Source organism: Gymnoscopelus braueri (genome assembly GCF_963280865.1).
Source record: "Gymnoscopelus braueri genome assembly, chromosome: 9".
Lineage (NCBI taxonomy): Eukaryota > Metazoa > Chordata > Actinopteri > Myctophiformes > Myctophidae > Gymnoscopelus > Gymnoscopelus braueri.
Genome location: NC_137610.1, coordinates 40,886,558 through 40,913,080, shown reverse-complemented (window position 1 = coordinate 40,913,080; position 26,523 = coordinate 40,886,558). Strand labels below are relative to the sequence as shown.

Below are 26,523 nucleotides of genomic sequence, written 5' to 3'. Positions count from 1 at the left end.
ACACACACAGAGCATATCAGCATTGACAATTCTTATCATTCATGAACGTACTTTAACCCTTACCTTGTTGTGCTTCCTTGGCTGTAGATTGACAGATCCAGCGTCATGCTCCCCACACACCAACACTCCCTGGGCCCCCAGTGTCACCACCAGACAACGTAGATGCTCCAGCAGGGGGCGGGAGAGAGCCTGAGCACAGCTCAGTACTTCCTTCAAGGAGCTTGGCAGCACTGCCACCCCCAAAGCAAGAACACATCCTCATCGAGAGTATATAACTATAAAGTAACTATTGAACAGTGAATAAATAGTATGGTGTGTGTGTGCGCGTGTGCGCTGCATGAGTGCATGCGTGCATGTATGAGACAAGTGAGTGTTGAACCACAATCACCTAGTTTTCTGATTACATCTTGAGTATCGTTTACCTTCAGGGGTTGGAAGCCCCAGGGTCTTGTTCATTGTACACAACTCTGCAAGGTTAGGGGATGTGTATGACAGAGACTTCCAGGCCTCTGAAAGGAAGGGCTTGCAGGCCTTATCACTATCAGTAGGCTCATACCAAACTGTGAAACACACAAATGACATCACATAAAAAAACGGTATCAGTGAAAACTACTGTTCAGCATTCGGCGTTCTGCTTTTTCACGATTACCATTGATTCCATGCTTCTTGGCAATGGAACAAACATAGTCAATAGTGGAGACGGGGATGTTCCCGTCCAGACACACAAGAAAGGCTGACGAAAGCTGCGACTCAAACTGGGACACCTGGAGGAAGACATGTTAACGGTACACGTTAAAGAAATAAATTGTACAGTTCAGAGATTGAGAGCTAGTGAAACACAAATATAGGTTGCCTTTTCCTCATCACTGTACTCACATACTGCTCTGTGATACGCTGATGAATGTCCATGTCACCAAGGCCGAGACTCAGCTCACCACTCTCCGTGATAACAGCGCAGTACGTGGCAGTCCGTTGCTCCTGAAGTCTGGCCACGCCATCAGTGTTCTTCCACAAATAAGATATTAATACAGTTTAACACCAAATAAAAAGTTAAAGGGATTGATAATGTTGCTTGGTTACAATAAACACCGGATTACGCTCACATACCATGTGTTTACAGTGGTTCAGAACAGCATCACTATGAGAGTCAGTCCCAATGGCAGAGATGAACAGGGGTTTGTGGCCTAGTCGGCTCAGAGAGTCTTGAAGTAAAATATTACCATGGGAATGAACATGAAATGATCTATATCACCTTATTGAGAGGAAGAATGCCACAGATATAATCAGATAAGGTCTTACCAGCAATGTTACGTCCTACACCACCAAATGACTGACAGACACTTCCTGGATTTGTCTGCCCAAACTGCAAAAAGATTTGGATCACTTGGATTATATGATCTGTTTGTATTGTAGATAATTTACTGTTGTGTAGCTAACAGGTAGGAACCCTGTATCTCCATATTTCACCTTTTGAGTTTTTTTTTTTCATAAATGAATGCCCTTTTATACTTTTTCTTATGCCAGTGTCACGCAGAAGTAATAAAAATAGCCAATCTACAAGCTCACAATGCGATGTGGTTGTTGTGCGATGTGGTGGTTTTGAAAATGTTTGATAAGATTCACCTATAATGACATGCCCAAAACAGGGATGCCAGATTGAAAGTGTGTCTGTGGGTTTTATAAATATTTAACCAATGAAAAGTGTTAACCAGAGCTAGTGAACAAAATAACTACATTGGATCCATTGGAACACAGGTTCTTTTTTCTGTTTCCTGAAAAGAAACGTATTTGGACATACAAGGTTTCTGCCCGACAGCGACGGTATGTACACGTACCACAAGCTTCTCTGTTTTTCCTTTGGCAATGAAATCCACATTTACTCCTCCGATGACAACCTGTGACAATTCATAACAGGTGTTGTCTTGTGCAATACAGTAGGCAAAATATACATGGATGTACACAAGATGTACACTTCTTTTGATTGTGAACCGTGCGTCTTACACCATGCAACAAAGCATTCATTGTTCATGTGGATTATTCATACTTACAATATTTGAATGGTAGTCTGAGGCATGCTTTTGGCAGGAGGGAGCAGGGTGCCTTAGCTTTTCGTCATTAATTAGTTTTGATAGCGCACAGGCTATCTGGCTGCCCACCTTTGCGTTATTATGAATGAGTGCTATGTCTTTGAACATGAAAGGTTAGGATTAAATTCATCGGTTGCAAGTTAGGTCAATGTTAGTCACACAGTAGTCTCGCGTAGCCAGACAACTATTCCACAATCTCTGAATGCTATATAGAGTCTGGAACTACAACTCCCGAAATCCGAGAGAGGAAGCTGGCACTTCCGTTCACGAAAATATATTTTAAAATATCTTTACATTTTATTATTTTATTTCCATTTCTGCCAAGCAGCAAGCTAAATATACTTAGATGATTTGTATTTATATTAGGATAAATTTGCGCGACTGTAAAGACGAAACGGAAGTGGGGAGGAGGCTTCATATCCGGTTTATATTCTAATCATGATCAGAGCTTCCGAGTCCCAGACTGTATGACCGGAAACATTTGAAAATTGTGGCAGGCAACAGTCTGGCCACGCGAGACTAGTCACACAGGCATCTCCAGAGGCCATCAGGATCTAACATTGTCAGCCCTCCACGAACAATATGTAATGTTAGACACAAACTGCTGTTTTGTTATTAAATAGTTTGGGAAGTATTTACTTAGATAGGATAGTAGAGACACAGGAAATAGAGGCAGAGAAGAACAACATGCAACACAGGTCTTCATGCAGAATAATACCGGGGATGTTGTGATGATTTATGTGGTCGACACACTGTCTGCTTAGCTACCTGCTGTTACTTCAGAACACAGGCTGTTTATGACTCTGAAATATTTCTATAATACTTTTCTCTGATCAAGACGTAACAAGGATACTGGCATGAAGGGACTTTCCTTCAGTAAGCTCATTGACCTTTTGAAGAATGAATGGCGTCACATCTCTTCCTGTGATACCTTTAACACTGGAGGAAATGAATGAGATATGTTTTGAGAAGAAGAACAGTCCAAATGATCTACAGTGCTTGGTTAATTTCTTTATGACCACATGATCTCTTCTCAAGCTGTTATCTCTAAAGTCAGGAAATGGCTGTTGAAAGAACAAGCAATCAGTGCCATATGTTTGGTCAGTTGAAAAATATTAAAAACCAATGGAAAATATCTAAATCCCTTTTTTTTATTATCCCTTGAATCTATTTTATATTTAGTTGCAGGACCTGACATACAGTATTTTCAATGGAAAAGTGTTGAGCGTTCAATTTTATCAATCCCTGACTTACACTTGCTGTAAGTCACCATGTAACCGTAATACGCAAAGTAATGCTGAACCACTTAAGCATTAAACATGCTGTCAACAACCTTGTAGACCGGGGTCTCCCTCTACACAAAACCTCTTTGCTGAAAATATCTACTCAACGCAACACATTGTGAGCTTGTAGATCTGCAATTTTTGCTGATTGTTCTCCTATTACGATATACACAGAATAGGGACGCTAGGGTTCATAATGGTTAATTTACATTTCATATTACAATGGTGTCGCTGGCCGATCTACAAGCTCACAACACGTCGCATCCCAGACGCTTCACGACGAACTTCCATGATTTGCCTCACCTGGCCTCAGCAACAGCAGTTTGTATGGCTTCCTCTATCTGCTGGCCAGTGGCTGCATGCTGCTCTGGGATGGGCACCGCAAGCAAGAGACCACTCTGGAGACCCAGAGACAGAGAGCCAGCTGAACGACACAACACAGAGACATTGAATAAAGTAGCTTCACAGAGAGGACACGTTTAATTATTTATGTCTATGCAATGAGAACCAGAAGCAGCCCAGTGATTTCATTTTTAGGTAAACAAATGAATCACCCTGCCTTCAGCAATGTGCGGCAGCAGGGTAATCATAGTATTCTCATGATGGGCTTTACCACACAGTATTGCTCAATGCCACAGCTCATTGGACATGATAGTTGTCATTAAATGATAATCACCTGCTGCTGTATAAGTGCCCAAGATAATTTCCTCCTGGGACAAAACAGTCTAACCAATAAGTCCTCTATATTACACTTCGGATATTCGAAAATACCTGATATACAACCTTACAAGCCCGTAGACATGTTATTTAAAAAAAAACTTCTTGAACATTTTTGAAAATCTTCACCTATAATGACATGCCCAACATCGCATCTGCTTTAAGGTGGATAAAGTAAAGTAAAGTAAAGTAAGGTATTTTATTACAAACACCTACTGTTTGCCAACAAGATGTCTGAGACAGAATACTATGAATAGCAATTGCTCTTGTCCTTGTATCTGTTTGTGAACGAACTAACTCACTGGCTGGATTTTCATGAAACTTCGTAGGAATGATCTGTAGTCAAGATAAGTAGAAGCAACATGCACACCAAATTGCTTTTTCTCTCCTGTGGTACTGTGGTGCAGGGAATACAAATAATAATGCAAACTTGAAAGAAGAAATGAAATCCCTTGCACACTGGTTAACGCTGCATTGAAATTAATTATAAACACATTAAAGTTTCGGTTGCAAGGACCTTGCACAAAATGAAGGTGTTTTGGATAAATTTCAATTCAGAGGAAACCAATGATCAGTACGCTGCCCAAAGAGATGATTCCTTTTTTAGGTTGAAAAGGTCAAAGTCTCAATCGGCAAGGTCAAGGAGGTGAAAATGAATCAATCAACCAATGTGTAGCAGGTATGTTTCATTATACTCATATCGTTAAGTGCTGTTTCTTCACATGAGTGTCAAAAGTCACAAGGAGGTTTATCTACCAATGAGTTCTGCCGCTTCCTCAGCATTGCAGACGTTGTATGGGGAAGTGAATCCACTTTGTGGGGAGAAGAATGCTGGGAAATTCTTTGACGGTCCATAAGTGGCTACACACACACCCTGGGTCTCCTGATAATAGATTTATCAAAGTTATCAGTTTTTCCACCGTCTAATAAATGTCATACAGGATAATGATGATAATGATAGCAGGTAAACATTTACACTCAATGTCAACAAAAAATGTATCAACCATTAACAATTTGCAGCCAAAGGTAGATGGACTGACGGATGGACGGACAATTCCCAAGGGAAATTCAGTAGTCATAGCAGAATTTCCCTTGGGATCAATAAAGGTCCATCCAACTACATTGTTCTAGCACCGTAACAGTTGTTTTTATTCTTACGAGGAACTCCAGAGTGCGGCCAATGTCCAGAATGGACTTCACCCCAGCGGAGACCACTGTAATTGGAGTCCTGCCCAGCTCAGTCAGATCTGCACTAATATCCAGACCTGGGGGAATGATCATTTACTAGATAGAGATACACTGCAAAAAAATGCCTCTCTACAATCATTAGCAAATTCAACCCCATGAATATAGATGTTATGTTCTTGGTCAACTTACTGTTCTCACCGCCCCTGTGCACTCCTCCAACGCCTCCCGTTACAAAAACATGTATGCCAGCTTTGTGCGCTGCAATCATGGTGCCTGACACTGTAGTGCCTCCCGACAGACCCTGAAAATAAAACGCATATAAAACCCAAACAGCATAAAGAATACAGTACATGCACTAGAATGTGGCACACAAACATCAGCATAAATGGGTTGTGTACTCACTTAAACCCCATGTACGTCATTAAACAGTGATCAGGGGTCTTTTTTGTGTTATCCTTTTAGCCTAAATGTCTAACTGTACTTCGTGCTGTTTACATGTCTGAATAATAAAATATTCAATCAATCTATATAGGCCACCCTTCTTTTTTCCTGCTATACCAAATCTCTTCATAGAAAATAGCAGATCTACAAGCTCACAAGGTGTCGCAATGTCTAGGAGTCCATTGTGAGCTTGAAGATGTGCTATTTTCACAGAATGCTGACTATTTCTGCAAAATGTTTGCCTGTTATGACATGCCCAGAATAGGGACGCTAGGGTTCAAGTGATTAAAATGACACAAAGCTTAATGAGTTTCAGTGTAACCTTGCTAATAGCATACGGCAGATCACGACGGGATATTTTGAGGGATGTCTTGTTTCGGGCCAGGTGGTCCAGCTCCTCTGATGAAAGACCCACATGGACACGTCCCTGAATCACCCCCACTGTGGCCGGAATGGCTCCCTCCGCCCGCACTATGGCCTCCACCTCCTTTGCTGTGCTGAAAGGACGCATAGGCCATAGTGATGAAACGATGAAGATGAAGAAGAAGACAATGGTATTTCTTTCCTTTTCGTGCAATTCAAACAACGAGATGATAAGAGAACCTGCGTGTGGCCCTATCTGGATGGGGAAAAAAACACAAATCCGTTATTGCCAGAAAAGGCTGCGCAATTTACGTAGGCAACAGCTCAAATCACATAGCACAACAGGGTGAGAGCGAGAGAGACACAGAGAGAGAGAGAGAGAGAATCATTTATCTTGGGTTCCCACAAAAATATACAGAGCCAATGGGCATATATTGGGCATAGTTACGAATGGTGATTATATTGTATAATCATATGTAAACATTGAGTCTGTGATGACCCCAGAAGTCTTTTTGGGCGGTGAAACCGCCCCTATAAGTGAGATTTGGAAAAATGTACAAATATCTTGGGCAGTGAAACCGCCCCTAAAAGTGAGGTTTGGAAATTTGTACAATTATCCTGCGCTGTGATTGGCCAATCACAATCTATTCAGGACTGTGATTGGCCTGTGTCACATGACACATGTGCATAGCCCTATATAAGCAACCATAACTTGAAAAAAAAACATAAATGTTTTTTTCAAGTTATGGTTTCGTCCATCATAAAGAGTGTTTCAATAAATGTATTTATCTTTTGTACATGATTGGTTGACTCCATTCAGTATTGTGATTAGCTAGCAAGACACCGCCCACTTCACACAGGGTGTGATTTTTTGTTTACATATGAAAAAGAAACTTTAAATTGAACAAGGTTATCTGCTGAGCTGCAATCCAGAGGCAGTTTTTGGCCATGTGAATGAATAACGTTATGAATCACTAAAGCTACAATGGAGGGAAACAACGGAACTAAAACACATGGGTTGTAGCTTTAAATCAGTGTATCAGCAGCTGGTATTTTCCGTTCACAGCATTGTTTGGGTACCTCAGATTATGTGGATAGGGCATGCCATGGGTGATGATAGTGCTCTCTAGTGCCACCACTGGCCTGTTCTCTGCCACTGCCTGTGACACAGATGGATGAACTTTGAGGAGTCCATCTAAGAAATAACATTATGGCAAATAGTGAGAGACATGAAATGGGAAATATTCATGAAAATTTTGTTTGACAATATTATGGTATAAACAGAATGATTTACAGTCTGCCTTTGAGTAAAAACCTTTACCATGTTTGCAAAATCTGTTTCGAAATGTTGAAATTCCACGTCTCAGAAGATCCGTAGAGACTCCTTTCAGCATCCTCGGTTCTAAACCTACAAGGGAGACACAGAATAGAGCATTGCACCAACACTGTTAAACATATGCCCTGACAAACATGGTCAGCTGCTCCTTATTGTCCAATCAACCAGTAGACACACACTGCTGTCACATCAGTGTAGCAGGCCAGGCTGTTGTAAAGCCTCCTAGCAGATCAGTATACATTTATACCTAACAGAGTCCATAATAGCTTTAAGTTAGACCACAGTGGTTCTCAAAGTGGGGTCCGGGGGGTCCTTGAGGGGGTTCCAGGAGGTCCCCAGCAAAACAGCATCAAAATCTGTTTAATGACTTTAACCCTATACATTGGCTATTTGAAAATAGTAGATCTACAAGCTCAGCTTGTGAGTTTGTAGATCTACTGTTTTCAAAACATCTTGACAAATGTTGAAAAATGTGGAATATTTTTGAAACATTCTAACAGCACAAATCTTGTATGGGGGTCTCTGGCACAAAACATATTTTAAGATGGGGGTCTGTGGCCAAATTCATGAAACATGAAAATTAACCACTGAGTACCGAGTTAGACTTTGTTTTTGAAAGCACAAAAATGCATGAAATAACTGAATATCCTATTCAAAAGTTAGAACAGGGTACAGCACTAGTTGAAGGTGAGAAAGTTACCTCAATTTCCTTTTGGAAAACCAAAATAGTTTACCAAGGCTCCTCAGTTGTACGAAACCCTGCAGTGTGTTTTCTGTCACTGCAAAGGCAGAAATCCAACTCAGCCATTGTGAAGATTTTTCTGCTCTACTTAGTTGGGGCACCACCCACTTTCTGGGGGACAAATCCCCCCTTTTGAGTCACTCTCAAAAGAACCTGACTCCCACATTCCAGAGTTGTTCACAACATGTGAAACACTGCTAAGAGAAGTGAGGGTTTTCCGTCTCCTTTTAAACAATTTTTGCCTCATTCTTTTTCCTGTTTCATGACATTTTATGCACTAAATTGCAAGAATGGATTACAATAGTCATGACTTAATTGTTGGGACAAGTAGAGGAAATCCAACAACTTCTGTTATTACAACATTCCGTACAAAAAAAGCGATTTTTAGTCTTAAGTCTAAATTAAATCAAAATAAGAGAATTACAAAATGATATACAACATCTCATATATAGGTATTTAGGATTATTATAAAGGCATAAAGTCTTGTAGTCTTGCTATACGTTTGAAAACACTATCACATTTCTCAAAACAACATTTCAATAGGAGGACCTATTATTGGCCTGTTGATAAATTCCCTGGCATAAAAGTGCTCTAACTCCTATGGTATAAAATGCCTAGTACAGTGAATTATTTAAAAAAAGTGTGTCTCCACTAATGCAGATCAGTGCTTACCTTCTGCAATGCGACACAAATGCACTGCTGATACTTTACCCAGAAAACTGAACTTTGACCCCAAACTTTTTGTTTACACAGTCTTAACCTATGGAAGTAGTCCCCACTGGGTGCAATCTATTGGCAACAAAATAGCAACATCATACATAAACTAAATATCTAGAGAACTCAGAACTGCTTAAGGTTCATACCAGTTTAGTGTGACTTCTGCCAACATATCACACCAGGCTATGAGCATTTTCCTGTTCTGTAACTCCCCATGCTTAGTGAGAAGCTAAAGTCTGTCCTACTGTGTTGACATTGTGTCATATCATATGGCCATGGCGGTTGTCATTGTACTGCATGAGTGGTGGACAATAAGTGGTGTTACCATGGCCATTGTGACAAACTGGCTGAGGGACAAGTTTATGTGTCTCCTCAGTAACTGCATGGGGATTGAAATCATTTACGGTGGGGATTTGGAGTTGTTATACATACTGTATCTGCTGGTCTTATGCTATGTGTAGATATCCTCAGACATCCACTCTTGGGAAAATGTGCTTGTCTCCACACATGTATGGTGTGGTGACATCTTATCCAAGGATCTTTCAATTCATTCTCTGTGCCATTCTATCTGCTAGAAAGTGCTTAATACTCCTACCCCGCATGCAGAGTCTAACAGATCTAGGACTACTGCAATACCACACTTGGCCACCACGGAAATACCACATTTGGCCACCAGGAAGGCACAGAGCTTTATAATAACGTTTTTGTACAAGAGGACTCATGATGGGGACTACTTTTCTCTCTTGGACCACCACGTTCGCTTGTGGCAGCTGATTGTTATGAGTTAGTAGGATCGAAGGATATATATACTATAATTTGTGTTTGTACATTAGAAATGTTATACAGAACACACACTTCAGTAGTTATCAGTACTAGTTAAAATAATATTTCAAAATTGTTGAATTAAAGATTGACAATGCAAATGTATGTCTGAGTTCTACCACGATCCCATCCAATAATGTGAGCTATATACAGTAAAAGACGATGTAGATATTACATTTTCTATGTTTAAATATACAGTATATTGTAAACTGTATATGGGTACAGTCTTACCTTGCTGTTCGAATTCAGCTGGTTGCTAATCTTGAAATCATAATGCACAGTGCACACACATACTTTGATTGGTTTCATCCAGAATATGAACTTCTTCTCCGCATAAGCTGTATAAGCCCGCTGTGAATGTGAGTGAGGTTGTCACTGTAACATTTATCGAAGCAGATGGTGAATTCTCATACATATACAGTATATTCACACACACACACACACACACACACACACACACACACACACACACACACACACACACACACACACACACACATACACACACACACACATATACAGTGTTACACACACTGTTTACAGTGTTACACACATGCATACGTACTGTACATACATGCACTGCATGGAATACCCTGGTAAAACAGTTAAATAGTTTACTATTTACTCTACTTTGCTGTTGCAGTATTTTTCCGAAAGTCACATAACATTAGAATGCAAAAAGACCCAGGTTAAAATCTGCTGCCGAAGGTTAGGAACCTATGGGGAAATGAACCTGAACTACAGTTATGCACAGAGCCTAGAGAAAACACTAGCAGTCAGGTGCTGCTCTGTACATCACTAGTGCCCAGTCTGCCCACTTCAAACCACTGTGTCATATCACCTGATGATCACTGGAGGGCAGCAGTAGACAAATTTATATTCGTACATTTGTAAAATGCACTTTGGTGATTGGATTGAAGTTGACTTTAGGATGTTGTCTAGGGCAACATTTTGAACCTTACATATACGATCTACAAGCTTGCATATCGGCATTTTTTGGCTAAAGTTCCCCAAGAATATGGATGCAGGGGTTCATGTGGTTACGCCCTGTTTTATACATCAGCTATTTGAGAATAGCTTATCTACAAGCTCACAACGTGTCGCACTGTGGTGCATTGTAAGCTTGTGGATCTATTATTTACAACAAATGTGATTTGTGAAAATGTTCAATTTGTTTTATTTAGCCTATAATGACATGCCCAAAATAGGAATGCAATGGTTAATGTGGTTAAGTTTAAGTTACAGTATATATTAACTTATAGCCTAACATCGATGATAGCAGCTGCCATCCAAGGACAGAAAACAAATATGCCTCAAATCCAGCCAAGCTTATGACAGTAAGCCTGAAAATCAGCTATTCACTGTTTGATCATCAAAGCTTAGCTTCTATGGAGTATCTTATGGCCTGTGCTGCAATACATTTAATATTAACACTTAAATCAAAGACGTTAAGGCAGACATTGAGGCAGATCGGTGTAACCTGACCAGAGTCGAATGTGAATGCCTGCAGCATTATGGCAGCACACGTCCCAGTTCAAATACCACGAGTTGCCTTGATCCAAATCATGAATGTAAAAATAAATGTTTGGATTCAACCACAGTTATGTTCTCTTATTAGGTAAGTCCAGCGTTTCAACTGTTGCCGACATGATCTCTGCTGTAAGATTTTGAACTTCTAGATACAGTTGTTTAGTGAACCAGTTGTCTCTGAAAAGACTCTTTATGCTTTATGTTCAAGCTATGGGTTTGCATACGTAAAAATGATACAAACGTAAGACAGGTGGTGAGGCAGTCATTGTAACTACTTTACCCCTACTTCACCCCTACATGGTGTGTGTGTGTGTGTGTGTGTGTGTGTGTGTGTGTGTGTGTGTGTGTGTGTGTGTGTGTGTGTGTGTGTGTGTGTGTGTGTGTGTGTGTGTGTGTGCGCGCGTGCGTGCGTGTGTGTGTGTGTGTCTGTGTGTGCGCATGCGCGCAAGTACTTTGTCATGACCTTCGCAGGAGTGCTTGTCATGTCTTTTGACCTGTATTGCTGTGATGTCTTGTTTTTAACTCTATTGCCGGGTCTCCCATGTGCACAACAGATTTAATCTGCTAATAAGGTGCTAATAAAGGAACATGAACCTTGGTGTGGCATGTCAGCCATTGCTAGTGTTCCATAGCTTATCAACACCACATGACACATGACAGAATATCTGATAATAACTTACAACCATATTGTAGTTATTGTGTAATGTGTAAAATTCAACCGTGTAGAATGTGTATAGCTACTGTATACATACAACAGCGTCATCGTACACAATTAGAAAAAGGGTTTGAGAACATTTATGTATAGTATGTGTTTGTGTATGTGTCGGGGAGTGCAGTGGACGGCTGCAGTGGTCGGCTGTGGACCCATGAGAAAAACATGCACCACGGGTTGAGGGCAATTAAAATAGTGAGCGTCAGACGTGATATGGGAGGCTATTTTAGCAAGCCAATCATATGCAGCTATGAATTCATCGTTCATTAAAAATGATAAAGTGCCTTTTCCTTTACTCCCTGCGGTGACACTGTGTTTGTATCTCCTATTTCTCTCACCTTTAAGGTAAGTCTTAATACAATAATCAACCTACTTTATGACAGATGAAGTTATTTATTATATGAATATAACAGTCAATCAAAAGTTTTATAGAGCATTGAACTGGGCAGGTTTAACAGTCTTATATTACAAGACCTTGGGACAAGGGAACAGTCCGGTTTGCTCCGAGTGCTTGCCTCTACAGTACATCTGTGTGTTTGACTGGGAAAAATGGAGCCATGCTATTATGTGGGGATTAGCTACGCTTGTATGTCACCATGGCCATGACACGGGTACAGCTGCTTGTATTTGTGTAAGACAATCCCAGCTATGCCCCTGCAGTGTGTTGGGGTTTTAAATTGACTTTTTGAAAAAGGCTCTATGGCTTCGACTGGTCTGACACTTCTGGGCCCTTGGTGATCTCTTTTATCCCCAAGCAAGGAAATGTAAGCTGAAGCTTAGACCCTGCCAGTATTGTAGTGGCCAGTTGACCCACTGGGTTAGCTGAAATGTTGGGATGATTGGTGATGATGGCTTTGCTTGCATGAACTGGTAACCTCTTTCATGGGGAGCAAGGCTACAGAGTGACTAACTAAGATCATCTGCTGCCTTACCACGACTTAACAGCTTAGTTTAAAATGGACATATTACTGTAATAGGCTGTGTCAGCATATATAAGATAGATAGATAGATAGATAGATAGATAGATAGATAGATAGATAGATAGATAGATAGATAGATAGATAGATAGATAGATAGATAGATAGATAGATAGATAGATAGATAGATAGATAGATAGATAGATAGATAGATAGATAGATAGATAGATAGATAGATAGATAGATAGATAGATAGATAGATAGATAGATAGATAGATAGATAGATAGATAGATAGATAGATAGATAGATAGATAGATAGATAGATAGATAGATAGATAGATAGATAGATAGATAGATAGATAGATAGATAGATAGATAGATAGATAGATCGATCGATCGATCGATCGACCGACCGACCGACCGACCGACAGACAGACAGACAGACAGACAGACAGACAGACAGACAGACAGACAGACAGACAGACAGACAGACAGACAGACAGACAGACAGACAGACAGACAGACAGACAGACAGACAGACAGACAGACAGACAGACAGACAGACAGACAGACAGACAGACAGACAGACAGACAGACAGACAGACAGACCGATTGATAGATCAATAGATAGATAGATAGATAGATAGATAGATAGATAGATAGATAGATAGATAGATAGATAGATAGATAGATAGATAGACAGACAGACAGACAGACAGACAGACAGACAGACAGACAGACAGACAGACAGACAGACAGACAGACAGACAGACAGACAGACAGACAGACAGACAGACAGACAGACACACCGATTGATAGATCAATAGATAGATAGATAGATAGATAGATAGATAGATAGATAGATAGATAGATAGATAGATAGATAGATAGATAGATAGATAGATAGATAGATAGATAGATAGATAGATAGATAGATAGATAGATAGATAGATAGATAGATAGATAGATACTGTAGATAGATAGTCAGACAGACAGACAGACAGACAGACAGACAGACAGACAGACAGATAGATCAATAGATATATATGTAAACAATGTGAATGTACATTTCTGACCTCACAAAAAGATGTGATTTGATTAAGATTCTTTCAGTAATGATTCAATGCGTCATGAAAACCCTAATTTCACAATGATTCAAACAGATCCGGTTTCTCTTGCAACATAAAAGCCACAGCTGTTATCTTGGCCACAGTGAAGCATGGAAACGATGTAGGCTACTGAAATGTCACCATGCAACAGTTCACCTTGGCCTTTGATAACCCAGGAAGTGTTATGCCATTTTGTACAGACATTGAAATGTGTCCAAAACCCTTAAGGAGCCTAAATCAAATGATTAAGTTGTTGATGATTACTGACCCGGAAAAAAAGTCTACATGACTACTTTTACTCTTTGTTAAGTTTGAGTTAAAAGAGACTGAAAAGTCAAAGTGAATGTTAGAACTAATACATTTTGACAAGCTACCCTTTTTTGTCTACAGGGATTTAAACTACAACCATGTCTGAGGGGTGAGTATAATGTTAACCCTCACCTTAGGCAGTGAAGTTAAATTAACATGCATAGCATGTGTGTGAATTAAGTCAACAACTAATTAAGTCAACTACTAACCAACTGTAATATCACTTTTCCTTTTGTGTCCTGTGTTGCCGATGAAGACCGGTGAGTAAAAACAGAACTTCCACAAAATTATTACTAGAATGTACAAAAGATTTACATTTTACATTGACATAAAATACTTTGGATTCTACTTTTCATGATTTCTTTATTATTGAAAAGTGTAGTTAGAGTAGGTTAAGGTCAAAACAAATATGTCTATAGATATCATTACTCTGAGAATATAACAATCCTCTGTCTATCCTAGAAAAAGCCGATATATTCGGCGACACGCCGATTGCATTTGAAGGTAGGCCTCACATTTTAGTAAAAAGGTCTAGTATCCATAATATCTGAGATGTATTTGAAAAAAGATGGTGCTTGTTTATCAAAGAGGCTGTCCAACTTTCAGAAAAGCATGCTGAAGAAAGCATCGTCTATGCTGGTGGCTGAAGCGGCTGAGCTTAAACATGCTAGAGACAGTACTCTGAATGAGAGAGTGCCTCCACTCAAGCTGACCGGCATGACTATGGAACAGCTCCAGGTAAACACTCAACCGGAATGCTCGCTCCAAAACACACTCCCCCCCATTTTTTTCGTGGACCACTCGCCCCCAGCGGTTCTTGTATTAGTTTTACTGAGGTTGAGGTTAGGAACAAGTTTTGGGTCAGGCATTGTTTTACTGAGGTTAAGTTTAGGAATACGGCTAGGTTTAGGCATAGTTTTACTGAGGTTACGTTTAGAAATACCTGGTGGTGACCGCTCTGAGGTCGCCGGATTAGACTGGGGCGAGCGTGTTTTGGGGCGAGCATTCTTGTATTCTCAACTAGGGGTGCAACCGTTAATGGAACTAATCCATTTAATTTAAACATTTTTTAAATCACTTTTAATAAAATAACGGATTTATTTATGTAAAAAAAAAAAATTGACTGGGGTGAAAATTATGCATCATTATATTTTCTTTCTTTCCAGGAACTCTGCAAAGGCCTGATAAAAAAGAGTGATGAAGCAGATGATGCAAGATATGACATGGAAGCTAAGGTGGTGAAAAATGACAAGGAGGTACGTTAAATTGAACTTCAGCAAAAACTACTGCCAATTACTGTTCACTTTATTAACATAGAAATGTAATAGTCTTGTTCTTGAGTTTGTTTAGCATTTTGTTATGCCCACTCTGCAACTATTGCATGCCCAATTGGCCAGTTGTGCTGGATGGGGGTCCCACCCATAACCTAGGCTTCATCCTTTTCTTTTCCCATCAAGAAAAATAAAGTTTTTATCTTGGGAGTTTATTTGATCTCTGTAATTTTCCCACTCCTGGACATAAAGTGTTGTTTTGTTATCTTTGTATTTGGGCCAGTGAAGCCCTTTGAGAACGTTATTTTAACCAAGCTGTATGGCATTGGCAGAGCATGTTAATGCAATATAGCTCATCTGCATTAGTTGGATGTGGTCTCCCTACTCCATTCCATTGAGAAATTTAAACTCTGGTGTCAGGTAGGACACTGAATCATTCACAATGTCAATAAAGTTATTTGAATCAGACGATGCAACAGATTGGAGAATAGATGCGCCGCCATCTTTATTGTTGTTGTTTACTGTTGTTGTCATGAACAAGCTTTAAAGCTGCAATCCATAAGATTTAAGTCCTTCTTGGGATTCCCACCCAGGTGGGAGATGACATTTCTACCAGTGAGCATCTTAGCTTGCACACTATGTCCTCTGCCAACTTGGACAGGGGAGACATTGCACTTTGACCTTCAGGCAATACCAATTGTCAACGACTAGGGTCTGAATTTAGGGAGACCACCTTCAACCACCCCAGGTGTACTAATTATATTATATTAAAATACTTAGCCATACATACAGTATTGATCAAAATAATATTTTATTCACCAACAAAGTTAGATACAAATAAAGTAACTTGACTTGGTATCAGACAAAAGGTCATGGACAATAGTAACAGTAAAATATATTTGACTGTAAAATATATTTGACTGTAAAATATATTTTTTACAATAAACAATGTTATTTAATAGAAAGCAATACTTATTTTCTGTTATGCTGTTTAATTTTGAACATATTGAAAATGGACTTCTGGAGGATTAAGAGGCACTAACTACAAATCTTTCACTCCAATTCTTATTTGTAAGGTTATATTCTTCAAAAAGTGCATCATTAATTAGCATCATATGCTAGCTATGGGTTTCTCTTGCAGTTTTCTAAGTCAGGTAAAGGGGATACTTGGTTTCAGAACTCAGGGAAAGGGGGAACTGAGGCCATTTTTTTTTTAGGATTTACCTTGATGTTTCATGCACAGATTCAGTCACTCGCCGCGAAAGTCTTCGAGTTGAAGGGAGCCAAGAGACCAAGCCTGAAGAGGGTGAAGAAGCCTAAGACTGCGGATGAAATTGTCCCTGAAGTGTCCGCAAAATCCGACTTCAAGAGCGCTCTAAAGACAGTGAAGAAGGTGGAGGAGAAGGTACTGTAAAGTTACTGGCTGAAACACAATTGAGAAATGACTGATAACTAACAAATGTCTCATGTAAACACTGTCGCTTGCCAATAGATCTTCTCAGTAAGCGGTATGTTGCATTACGGACTATAAATTAATCACATTAATAAGTAACCACATTAACCCATTATTTGTGGGTTTCAAATTTGAAAATATATTCAAAAAGTGCAAGTAATGTTTTTTTTTTATGTAATCTTTCAAACGTTAAAAAATTCAATAGAAATTTAAAATGATTTAATAGCCACTCTACAAGCCCACAACGTGTTGTATCACAATGTGTTGTGAGTTTGTAGAGCGGCTATTTTATCTATTTTTCGTACAACAAAGTACATTATACAGCTGACATACACTGTATATAGGGCAAAGTACATTCTTCCAAAAATATGTTTCTCCTTAGAGAGGATCAGAACACTCTCTAAGCCAGTGGTTCTCAAACTTTTCAGGCCATGACCCCCCTAAACAATCATATTGGAACTAGGGACCCCCCACCCTGACAAGCACTTGGAATTGTAGGAGTTGAGGCATTACATTTAGTTTGACTCAGTTTCACAGATAAACGTTGTCAAAATAGCTGATCTACAAGCTCACAACGCCTTGCAATGCGTTGTGAGCAGAGGCGTTGTGAGCATGTAGATCAGCCAGCCTTCTTAGGTAATATTTGACAATTTAGCCAATGTTTGACAATTTTTAAAGCATAGTTTGTTGATGACATTTGACACAGTAATGGTCCTTTTTTTAGGTATGAAAAAGGTCTTAAAAGTTAAAAGTGCTTATATTTTCAAATTTTCACACTAGAAATGTGCAGATACCCTGTATCCACTTCTACTGTATGTTGATATGTTCACTGTTGAGTGAGAAAACAATGTTGCACATTAAGCAAATCATCTATGGACCACCCAAAATGGTTTGGGGACCCCACTGGGGGGCCCGAACCCACAGTTTGAGAACCACTGCTCTAAGCAACCAGTAAAACGCAGATTATTAAACTATGAGAGATGATTAAAAATGGTCAACATCCATAAACTGTGTCTCGATTTCAGAAAGCGGAGGCGGTTGATTGGCGTAAGAATGTGGATGCCATGTCTGGTATGGATGGCAGGAAGAAGATGTTCAATGCTGGAAACTAGAAATATAATGACGCTACACAAGGTACAACAGAAATGTCTTCATTGCTCTACATTGCAGTATTCACATGCATACCTGCAGTAGAACCTGCACTAGAATGACTCTAGGGCTGCAACTATCGATTATTTTATTATTATTATATATGAATTGAATAATCAAGAATTGGGGCGGGGGGGGGATACCAATAAAAAAATCATTAGACTGATTATCTGTTTTTCACCTTCTACTTATGCTACAGTATTTAAAGACACATGTACAACATTTTTTACGTGCATTGTGTCATATATTCAACTGAACATTGAACATACAGTAGGATGGAAGACAGTTAATGATGTTAAAGGTAGGGTAAGTGATATTTTTTTTGGTTAAAACAAAAGGTATTTTGTTATAAGGTTAATATTTTGATAGTAATCATTGCTATAGAGTGTTTGTTCAGTAACAGGAGTCTCCCCGTCTCTCCAGCTCTTTAATAAACAGAAAATACATTTTCCGGTAGGTGTCAACATCTCAGCCAATCAGGAGAAAGTACTCATTTTTAAGCTTCATCTTTATAGTGTTCCAGTTCCAATTTTGCCTGCTCATTTCTTAGTGTCATCACTTCCAATTCCACTTGTTTAATCTGTATCCTGATTGAGTTCTCTATCCTGATTGGATAAAATTGGAAATGAAACTGAAACTGAAACAAAAATGCATTTTCTGTTTTATAAAGAGCTGGAGAGACAAGGAGACTCCTTTTACTGAACAAACACTCTATAGCAATGAGTACTATCAGAATATAGAGCTATTTAACACTTATTTTAACGAAAGAAAATCACTTACCCTACCTTTAACTATGTGTTTATTACAGCATCGTGTTTAAAGGGACTGCCTTAAAAATTATATAGTTTCTTTCCTAAATCTATTATTTTATAAAAATGTATATATATTTTGTATAATTTATTACATTTTTAAGTTATTATTAACTGTTGCAGCCCTGGCCTAGATGACTCTCGGGTATCATGGACTACTATTGGTACCTTACATTTTCCTTCTACTCTTTATTTCAGATTTGTTTTTCAAACTCACAGATGGAGGTCTCCAGTAGAGGTGAAATAAAAGCACTTTTGCATGGCCAGTCAGCCATGATGCTGTGTGTTTATAATCATTTCAAACAAACAAACAAAGACAGTCAAGTGGAAAACCTTAGGGACATTGTAGGAGGATTAATATATTGACAAAAATACTAATTATCTTAAGTTGTTTTTGATGTAAGCTTTGAAGTAAGAACTCCACAAATAAGCCAATTGTTTTAATAACTGTACAGTAAACAAAATATTGTATATATTTGTTTCTAAGAGAGGAAGGTGATTCTTTTTTTTTTTTTGCATGAAAGTGCAATATCCATATTATAGAGATAATCCTGTCATTTGTAATGTACATGTACAGAGTTTGCTTTCAATACATTTCTTCTGCATCAGGAACGTTATCTCCACACAAATGCTGACTCTGTGTTATGGAAATGATGGTTTCTCTGAATAAGCAATTTAGATTTTTGGCATGTATTCAATACTCAGTTCCAGATTAAAAAATAATGGAAAATGTCACCCCGTTTGTGTTTCTTTTGATACTGATATCGTTGTTGTCGGGCAGAAACGTTTTTTTCATAAACGAATGCCCGACTTGATCACACTACAGCGCCACACAAAAGTAGCAAAAGTAGCAGACCTGCAAGCTCGAAATGTGTCGCTTTGCGCCACGTTTTGAGCTTGTTGATCTGATGTTTTTTAATTTGAATCCTGAAAAGTAACAGTTTTGGACATATGAGGTTTCCACCCGACAGAGACGATATGCACTTTGCTCTTACATTACATGATCTAAAGAGTTTTCATATAGTTATTATCACACCACCTCTGAATCTTACATCATACACTTTATTTTAATTAAAAGGTTACCAAGCAGCTAGTAATCTAGAAATGTAAGCTTGTTCTACTGTTGCACTCTGGATAATGTCCACAGTTAAATGCCCCAGATGTAGTAAGTGTAAATATATCAGTGGTGGGAAAAGTACTCAGATGTTTTACTTAAGTAAAAGTATCAATACTGCAATGTAGAAGTACTCTGTACAAGTAAAAGTCCGGAATTCAAAATTTACTTGAGTAAAAGTACAAAAGTATTGGTATCAAAATGCACTCAAAGTACCAAAATTAAAAGTACTAAAATGCTTGAAAATAGCAGATCTACAAGCTCACAACGCGTTGCGATGCGACGCGTTGTGAGCTTTTAGATCGGCTATTTTCAAATGTATAAAATAGGGCTAAAGTGGTTAATGTATGTTTTTTAATGTAATAACATCTGCAAAGTAACTAGTAACTAAAGTTTTCAAATAATTGTTTTCAAATAATTGTAGTGGAGTAGAAGTAAAAGTATAGTAGCCTCGCGTGGCCAGACTATATCACTGCGTGGATATGAGTCTGGTGCTTCTATGAGGACGTTTTTTTCCCCAAGGGGCGAGATCAAAAGAATGGAGTCTGGACGCAATTGGTTAGACCTACAACCAACTACCAATTACAGTCTCCCATATTTGAATACTGGGCCCTGATTGGTCACCCCAGACTTCGGGAGCAGGAAATGGATTCACAATGGAGCGGTGCCAGACCCAAATCGCAGAGGGCAATTTTTTTTTTTTTTTGCACTGGCAGATTCGTCTGGTCCCAGGCTAAAAGTATAGACAATTGGAAATACTACAGTAAATCAAAAGTACCTCAAAATTGTACTTGAGTAAATGTACTTTAAATATACTGTACTTTAGTCACGCCTTACTGTTGTACAACTTATGGTATGTGTTTATGTTTATGGCTGTTCCGTCACAGCAAAGAAGCATCCTGCCCCCCCTCCCCCCTTCAAGCGTTGAGTAATGGGTGTACAGAGCAAAACTCAGCATTGGGGGGATGCCATGATACACATGTGCTTTGATGCTATACACTGACTGTCAGGAAAGAGGGATCTATTTTAGTGAGCCACTCACAGAAGGCCATACAGTATAGGAGCCATAAAACTTTACTTGGGTTTATCCTGTGTATCCATTCCTTGTGTATCCAGTGTTGTCACGGACCGCACACCTTGCCAGCTTTTTTCTGAGGAGACAAAAGGTATGTTTATTTAACTGTCATGATTGTTATGAAAGGTGTTAAGGGTACTCGTGGCTTAATTGAGATACACATAGAGTTGTGGCATCCAGGGGTAATGGATTTTGATCATTAACAGGTGCTTTGTTTGGCTGTGCAACATGTACTGTACTGTACAGCCAACAGTACAGAATAAACACCTAACGTTAGAAAATGTAAGATCTCCCACACCATAAATAAGACAATTAAGTGTCTGCTTATTTTGGATAATTTACATTTAGGATTCATTTAGGTTTTCCTTAAAACTGTATAACAGCTTCTCAGGTGCCTTATTAATGGCATCCACTGGTCGTAATAGTTAGGATGCGTTAAAAGCAGAGGACAAATGTCACGTACAGTATCCGCAAATGTACAGTGTCAAATATCCCAAAAGAAAACTATAGAAAAATATGTAAACTATTTCACATACTGTATATTATTATATACTGCATGACATTAGTTATAGTCAATTACTTACAAAATATTACCAAGACCCATTTCATTGCTACAATATATATATATAATGAAATGGCACTGCCCAAGGGAACGTGTCACTCATGCATGTACAGTAACTGCAGTTCATTTCCGAAGGATTACTGTCTGCTTGTTACCATACCATGGCTTGGATTTCTCAAATTTCTTAACTGCCTCACTCAATCAGGGAGCATGAATTTGACTGTACAGTATGCACTTGTAGGACAAATACCAATTTGTAACTAATAATAATAATAATATTCATAGAATATAATGTAATGTTTATGATTTTAAATAAACCAAACATTTTGGTTGTGACATATTAACTGGACTATGTTATTTATTTTTACTTTAGTGTGTAAGTGTCAGTGAATTGTGTTTCTTTATTTCAGAATACAGACTTTCAAGCATGTCTGAGGGGTAAGTTATGAGTTTGACAAAGTACTAATAATTAACATTCAGGAAATTACCTTTCATTCTTCATATGGTTACCATTATCTTATGCCACTACTAATTCTGTGTTTGTTCGTTTTTTCATTCCCCTTCAATGTTTTCTTTTGTTGCTGAAATTCAACCACAGACCTGTAAGTTATGTAAATGCAGTGCAACTGAGCTTAACTGGAGAATCTTCATTTAAAGAAGATTCTCCAGTTTCAAGTTGAAAGATTTTGAGCTATTTCATGAAACTACGCTTTGGTTTTTCCTTAAACTCTTGTCCTCTGTTTTATTGTCAAGAAAAAATCGAAATCGAAGATCCCTGCATCTCGCAGACTAGCTCTGAAGGTATTTGTCTCCTGCGCCTTCATTATTAATGGGCTACACGCAGCTCTTAACATTCACATCAGCTTCATCAGTCATGTACAAATAACAGGACAGAATAAAAGGACACCTTTTAATAATAATTTCAGACAAAGCTGCTGAAAAAGGCATTTGCTATGTGGGAGGAGGAGAAGGAAGAGAAGCGCCGAGAGAGAGAGACCACTCTGAGTGAGAAAGTACCTCCACTCCAGCTGTCTGGTTTGTCTTTGCAGGACATTCAGGTATGTGCACGGAGGACAACTGACAAGCTGTTTCAAATGCTCTGTATGCTTGGATAATACAAAAAAAAACGAAGGAAACATGCCATACAGCAGTGGTTCTCAACCTGTGGAGGGGGGGGGGGGGTCCCCAAATGGTTTTGGAGGGGTCCCCAGATGACAGTGAAGTGACAATTTAAGGACTTTTAAAGACCTTTTTAATAGAAAAGAAAAAAGACCATGCATCAAAAGTAACCAACAAACTATACTATAAAAACTGGTCAAACATTGGCCAAATTGTCAAATAATATAAGAAAGAGGCAAAGATTGTGAAAATTGCCGATCTACAACGATCTTCAGCAGCTTTGCTTTTGCTCACAACGCCTAGCGCATTGCGAGGCGTTGTGAGCTTGAAGATCTGCTATTTTCACAATATGTATCTGTGGAACCCGAGTCAAACTAAACGTAATGCCTCAACTCCTACATTCCAAGTGCTTGTGGGGGGTCTAGAGTTCAAATATGATTATTTTGGGGGGTCGCGGCCTGAAAAGGTTGAGAACCACTGCAATAAAGTACATACCTGTACAATGTACAGGTATGTACTTTATTGCAGTGGTACATACATCACTTACCTTTAAAAAGGTATCGAAAGCACAAGAGCTAGTATTTATGATCGTCTACATTTCATATGTTTAGCTGACACTCTTATCCATAGCAATCTACAAGACATCAGAAGCTTACTCTTTACATATTACCTTGTTTATAAGCAGCTACAGTATCATGTATATCCCTAGAAACCATGGGTATACAGTATTTGTTAACCCATTCAATCCGGGAACGCATCTCTGTCATTTTAGATTTCTCTGGCAATTCAAAAATAGCAGATATACAAGCTGCTACTTTTGAAAAATCGTGAACATTTTCTGCACATCTTTGAATATATATGTTTTAAAGCGAACATTTGTAACTGTCAAATGTCTCAACAAATGTCTTAATTTTTCTGAAAAACTATTGTTCCTATATCAGTGGTGCTCAAACTTTTTCTTGTCAAGGACCCCCAAAATTATATGTTTTTGGCCGCGGACCCCCATCAAAATATGGTGTTCCATGGACCCCCAGAAGCAAAGATTTGAGTTAAAAATATAGTTTAAAAAAAAGATACGTATTCAAAGATTTGCACAAATGTTCAAGATTTTTCAAAAATAGCAGATCTGCAAGCTCGTAGATCTATGAGCTTGTAGATCTGCTATTTCTGAATAGCCAAAGTATAACAATACTGGTTATAGCTCAAATCTAAAATGACACAGATGCGTTAAGTGAGAAATGTTGAGCATGGAAAAACGTTTGTTGTTAGAACATCCAGAACATCTTTGAACTAAAGCAGCTCCGTCAGCAAAAAGGCCTTGGCCTCCACTGCAATCTAACATTGTACAGTAAATATCAAGCACAGCTTTACTTGTCCTCCGATCTCCTCTAATCCCAGGCTCTGTGTAAGGAAATGCACCAAAAGATCGACGCGGTAGACGAAGACCGCTATGACACTGACCTCAAGGTGACCAAGAATGACGTTGCAGTAAGTTATATTTACTTGGTTTGTTATTAACCCTTTAAGACCGGGAAAGCATCTGTGACCTTTTCTTTGACCTTGGCACTAATAGGGAAAGCATCTGTGTCAAAATAGCAGATCTACAAGCTCATAGCGCGGCACCGAGTGCCGTGCTATGAGCTTGTATATCTGCTATTTTTTTAAAAGAAATTGCTTCTGGGGTGGGGGTCCCCCACAAAATATTTTGAGATGGGGGTCCGCGGCCAAATACATATCTAAAAATGTTTTAGATATGACCAAAATGACCACCAAAATTATATGTATTTGGCCACGGACCCCCATCTCAAAATATTTTGTTCCAGGGACTCCCCCAGAAGCAAATATTGGAGTTAAAAATGTTCGCTTTAAAAATATATATATTCAAATATTTGCACAAATATTCACGATAAAAAAAAAATTGTTGCAGATATACATACAATCTCATGAGCTTGTATATCTGCTATTTTTAAATAGCCAAAGAAATCTAAAATGACACAGATGCTTTCCCAGTCTTGGATGAATGGATTAATGTATCGTGTGCATGTTGTAAATTCAAGGAAAATCCCAATTATTATATATTTGTATTATGTTATGCTAATTATTCTATTTCGCAAAGATCGAGGATTTGATTAAGAAGATCAATGAGCTAAAGGGCTCGATGAATCGACCTGCTCTGAAGAGAGTGAAGATGTCAGCCGATGGCCTGCTGGGAGCTCTGTTGACAACCAAGGTCAAAGAATCTGTAGACTTCAAGGCCAACCTCAAGACTGCGAAGAAGAAGGAGGAGGAGAAGGTGAGGCTGTATTACAGTATTAAACCACATGAACCCTAGAAGGTAGACCTTTATTATTAATCCTTGTGGGAAATTCAAAGTTTCAGCTTCACCCAGCTGATCAGATGCGCTGTTAGGGGTTAAGTGTCTTGCTCAGGGACACGTCAGCACATGCTCGGCGGGCCGGGAGGCGAACCGGTGATCTCATGATTACCAGGCAGCCTCTCTACCCTCTAAGCCAGTGGTTCTCAACCTTTTCAGGCCGCGACCCCCCAAAATAATCATATTTGAACTGGGGAACCCCCCACCCTAACAAGCACTTGGAATGTAGGAGTTGAGGGATTATATTTAGTTTGACTCAGGTTCCACAGATAAATATTGTGAAAATAGCAGATCTGCAAGCACACGACGCCTCGCAATGCGAGGCGTTGTGAATTTGTAGATCGGCTATTTTCATTTTTTTTTGCCTCTTTCTTATATTTATTTGACAATTGGCCAATGTTTGACGAGTTTTTATAGTATTATTTGTTGGTTACTTTTGATGCATTCTTTTCTATTAAAAAGGTATCTAAAAGTCCTTAAATTGTCACTTCACTGTCATCTGGGGACCCCTCCAAAATCATTTGGGGACCCCCTGGGAGAACCATTGCACTAAGCTACGGCCAACCCCTAGCATTCCTATTCAGAGCATGTCATAACTCATAATAGGCAAACATTATGTGAATATAGGCACACATTCAACAAGAAGAGATTTGGTGTTGAGGGGGAAAAAAGTAGGGGACCAATTATCGACCCCTGGGGGACCCCGGTCAATGAAGTATGTAGAGTTGTGGTTATGGTACTGTATAGAATGTAGTCCACATGGGCTATGAAAATATTAACATGTTTTATTTCCTTCCCATTAACAGAAAGAGACTGGGGACTGGCGTAAGAATGTGGAGGCCATGTCTGGGATGGATGGCAGGAAGAAGATGTTTAATGCTGGACAATAGATGCATGTTCACGGACAACAACCCCAATACGGACACAAACATACAGTATTTTCCTTATGGACAGTTTCTCAATGAACAGAGCCTAAACAATTTCAATGGACAAAAGGTCATCAGACATCGCACACAGGTAGCAAACCTGCTGGAGGTAGTGTATTAGTGTAAGGTTTTATTGAACACCATACCTCATATTTACAGTTTAGCATGTATTTTGCATGTAGAAAAGTTGAGTTAGTTGAGTTGTTGATTTGGAGTGCTTTATATCTATACAGTGTCTATATCATACGCTCTCCTTTATCAAGACGCTACAGATCCAAGGAATGTCACTGTTGAAGTACAACTGTCATCACGACCACCTTGAGCCTTGGATATGCTTATTATCTTGTTTTCTTGTTCCTATTCATATCCTGTCTTGTCTGCTTCTTTGTAATGTAAT

General features: G+C 39.0%; 4 protein-coding genes across 4 annotated transcripts in view; 3 read left to right on the top strand and 1 right to left on the bottom strand.

Moving 5' to 3' along the window:
• LOC308091477 (uncharacterized protein) overlaps window positions 1-16,896 on the bottom strand; it is an 18,612-nt gene extending 1,716 nt beyond the window's left edge. The window contains exons 1-17 of the mRNA XM_080437115.1: window positions 16,770-16,896; window positions 7,401-7,487; window positions 7,160-7,274; window positions 6,039-6,213; window positions 5,465-5,576; window positions 5,246-5,352; window positions 4,844-4,970; window positions 3,674-3,794; window positions 2,941-3,026; window positions 2,049-2,185; window positions 1,836-1,895; window positions 1,300-1,363; window positions 1,108-1,202; window positions 877-1,005; window positions 650-764; window positions 423-560; window positions 64-230 (exon numbers count right to left, since the gene is read on the bottom strand). Coding sequence (XP_080293241.1) covers window positions 64-230; window positions 423-560; window positions 650-764; window positions 877-1,005; window positions 1,108-1,202; window positions 1,300-1,363; window positions 1,836-1,895; window positions 2,049-2,185; window positions 2,941-3,026; window positions 3,674-3,794; window positions 4,844-4,970; window positions 5,246-5,352; window positions 5,465-5,576; window positions 6,039-6,213; window positions 7,160-7,274; window positions 7,401-7,487; window positions 16,770-16,782 — 1,848 coding nt within the window. The 5' untranslated portion in view covers window positions 16,783-16,896. The remainder of the gene's footprint in view (window positions 1-63; window positions 231-422; window positions 561-649; window positions 765-876; window positions 1,006-1,107; window positions 1,203-1,299; window positions 1,364-1,835; window positions 1,896-2,048; window positions 2,186-2,940; window positions 3,027-3,673; window positions 3,795-4,843; window positions 4,971-5,245; window positions 5,353-5,464; window positions 5,577-6,038; window positions 6,214-7,159; window positions 7,275-7,400; window positions 7,488-16,769) is intronic.
• On the top strand, window positions 12,225-19,592 carry LOC308091478 (troponin I, cardiac muscle-like). The gene is made up of 8 exons (XM_080437116.1): window positions 12,225-12,283; window positions 14,356-14,387; window positions 14,737-14,778; window positions 14,881-15,012; window positions 15,441-15,530; window positions 16,789-16,950; window positions 18,024-18,132; window positions 19,155-19,592. The coding sequence occupies exons 4-7, from the start codon at window positions 14,887-14,889 to the stop codon at window positions 18,108-18,110; spliced, it is 465 nt and encodes a 154-aa protein (XP_080293242.1). The 5' UTR covers window positions 12,225-12,283; window positions 14,356-14,387; window positions 14,737-14,778; window positions 14,881-14,886; the 3' UTR covers window positions 18,111-18,132; window positions 19,155-19,592.
• The window catches only part of LOC308092318 (troponin I, cardiac muscle-like), a gene marked incomplete at both ends in the record, with an annotated part of 23,416 nt that continues 15,010 nt past the window's right edge, over window positions 18,118-26,523 (top strand). The window contains 4 exons of the mRNA XM_080438168.1: window positions 18,118-18,132; window positions 22,461-22,508; window positions 22,634-22,765; window positions 24,225-24,314. Of these exons, the coding sequence (XP_080294294.1) occupies window positions 18,118-18,132; window positions 22,461-22,508; window positions 22,634-22,765; window positions 24,225-24,314 (285 nt within the window). The remainder of the gene's footprint in view (window positions 18,133-22,460; window positions 22,509-22,633; window positions 22,766-24,224; window positions 24,315-26,523) is intronic.
• On the top strand, window positions 24,855-26,090 carry LOC308091578 (troponin I, slow skeletal muscle-like; the record flags this gene model as incomplete). Its single annotated transcript, XM_080437241.1, has 3 exons — window positions 24,855-24,872; window positions 24,943-25,119; window positions 26,007-26,090. The coding sequence occupies 3 exons, from the start codon at window positions 24,855-24,857 to the stop codon at window positions 26,088-26,090; spliced, it is 279 nt and encodes a 92-aa protein (XP_080293367.1).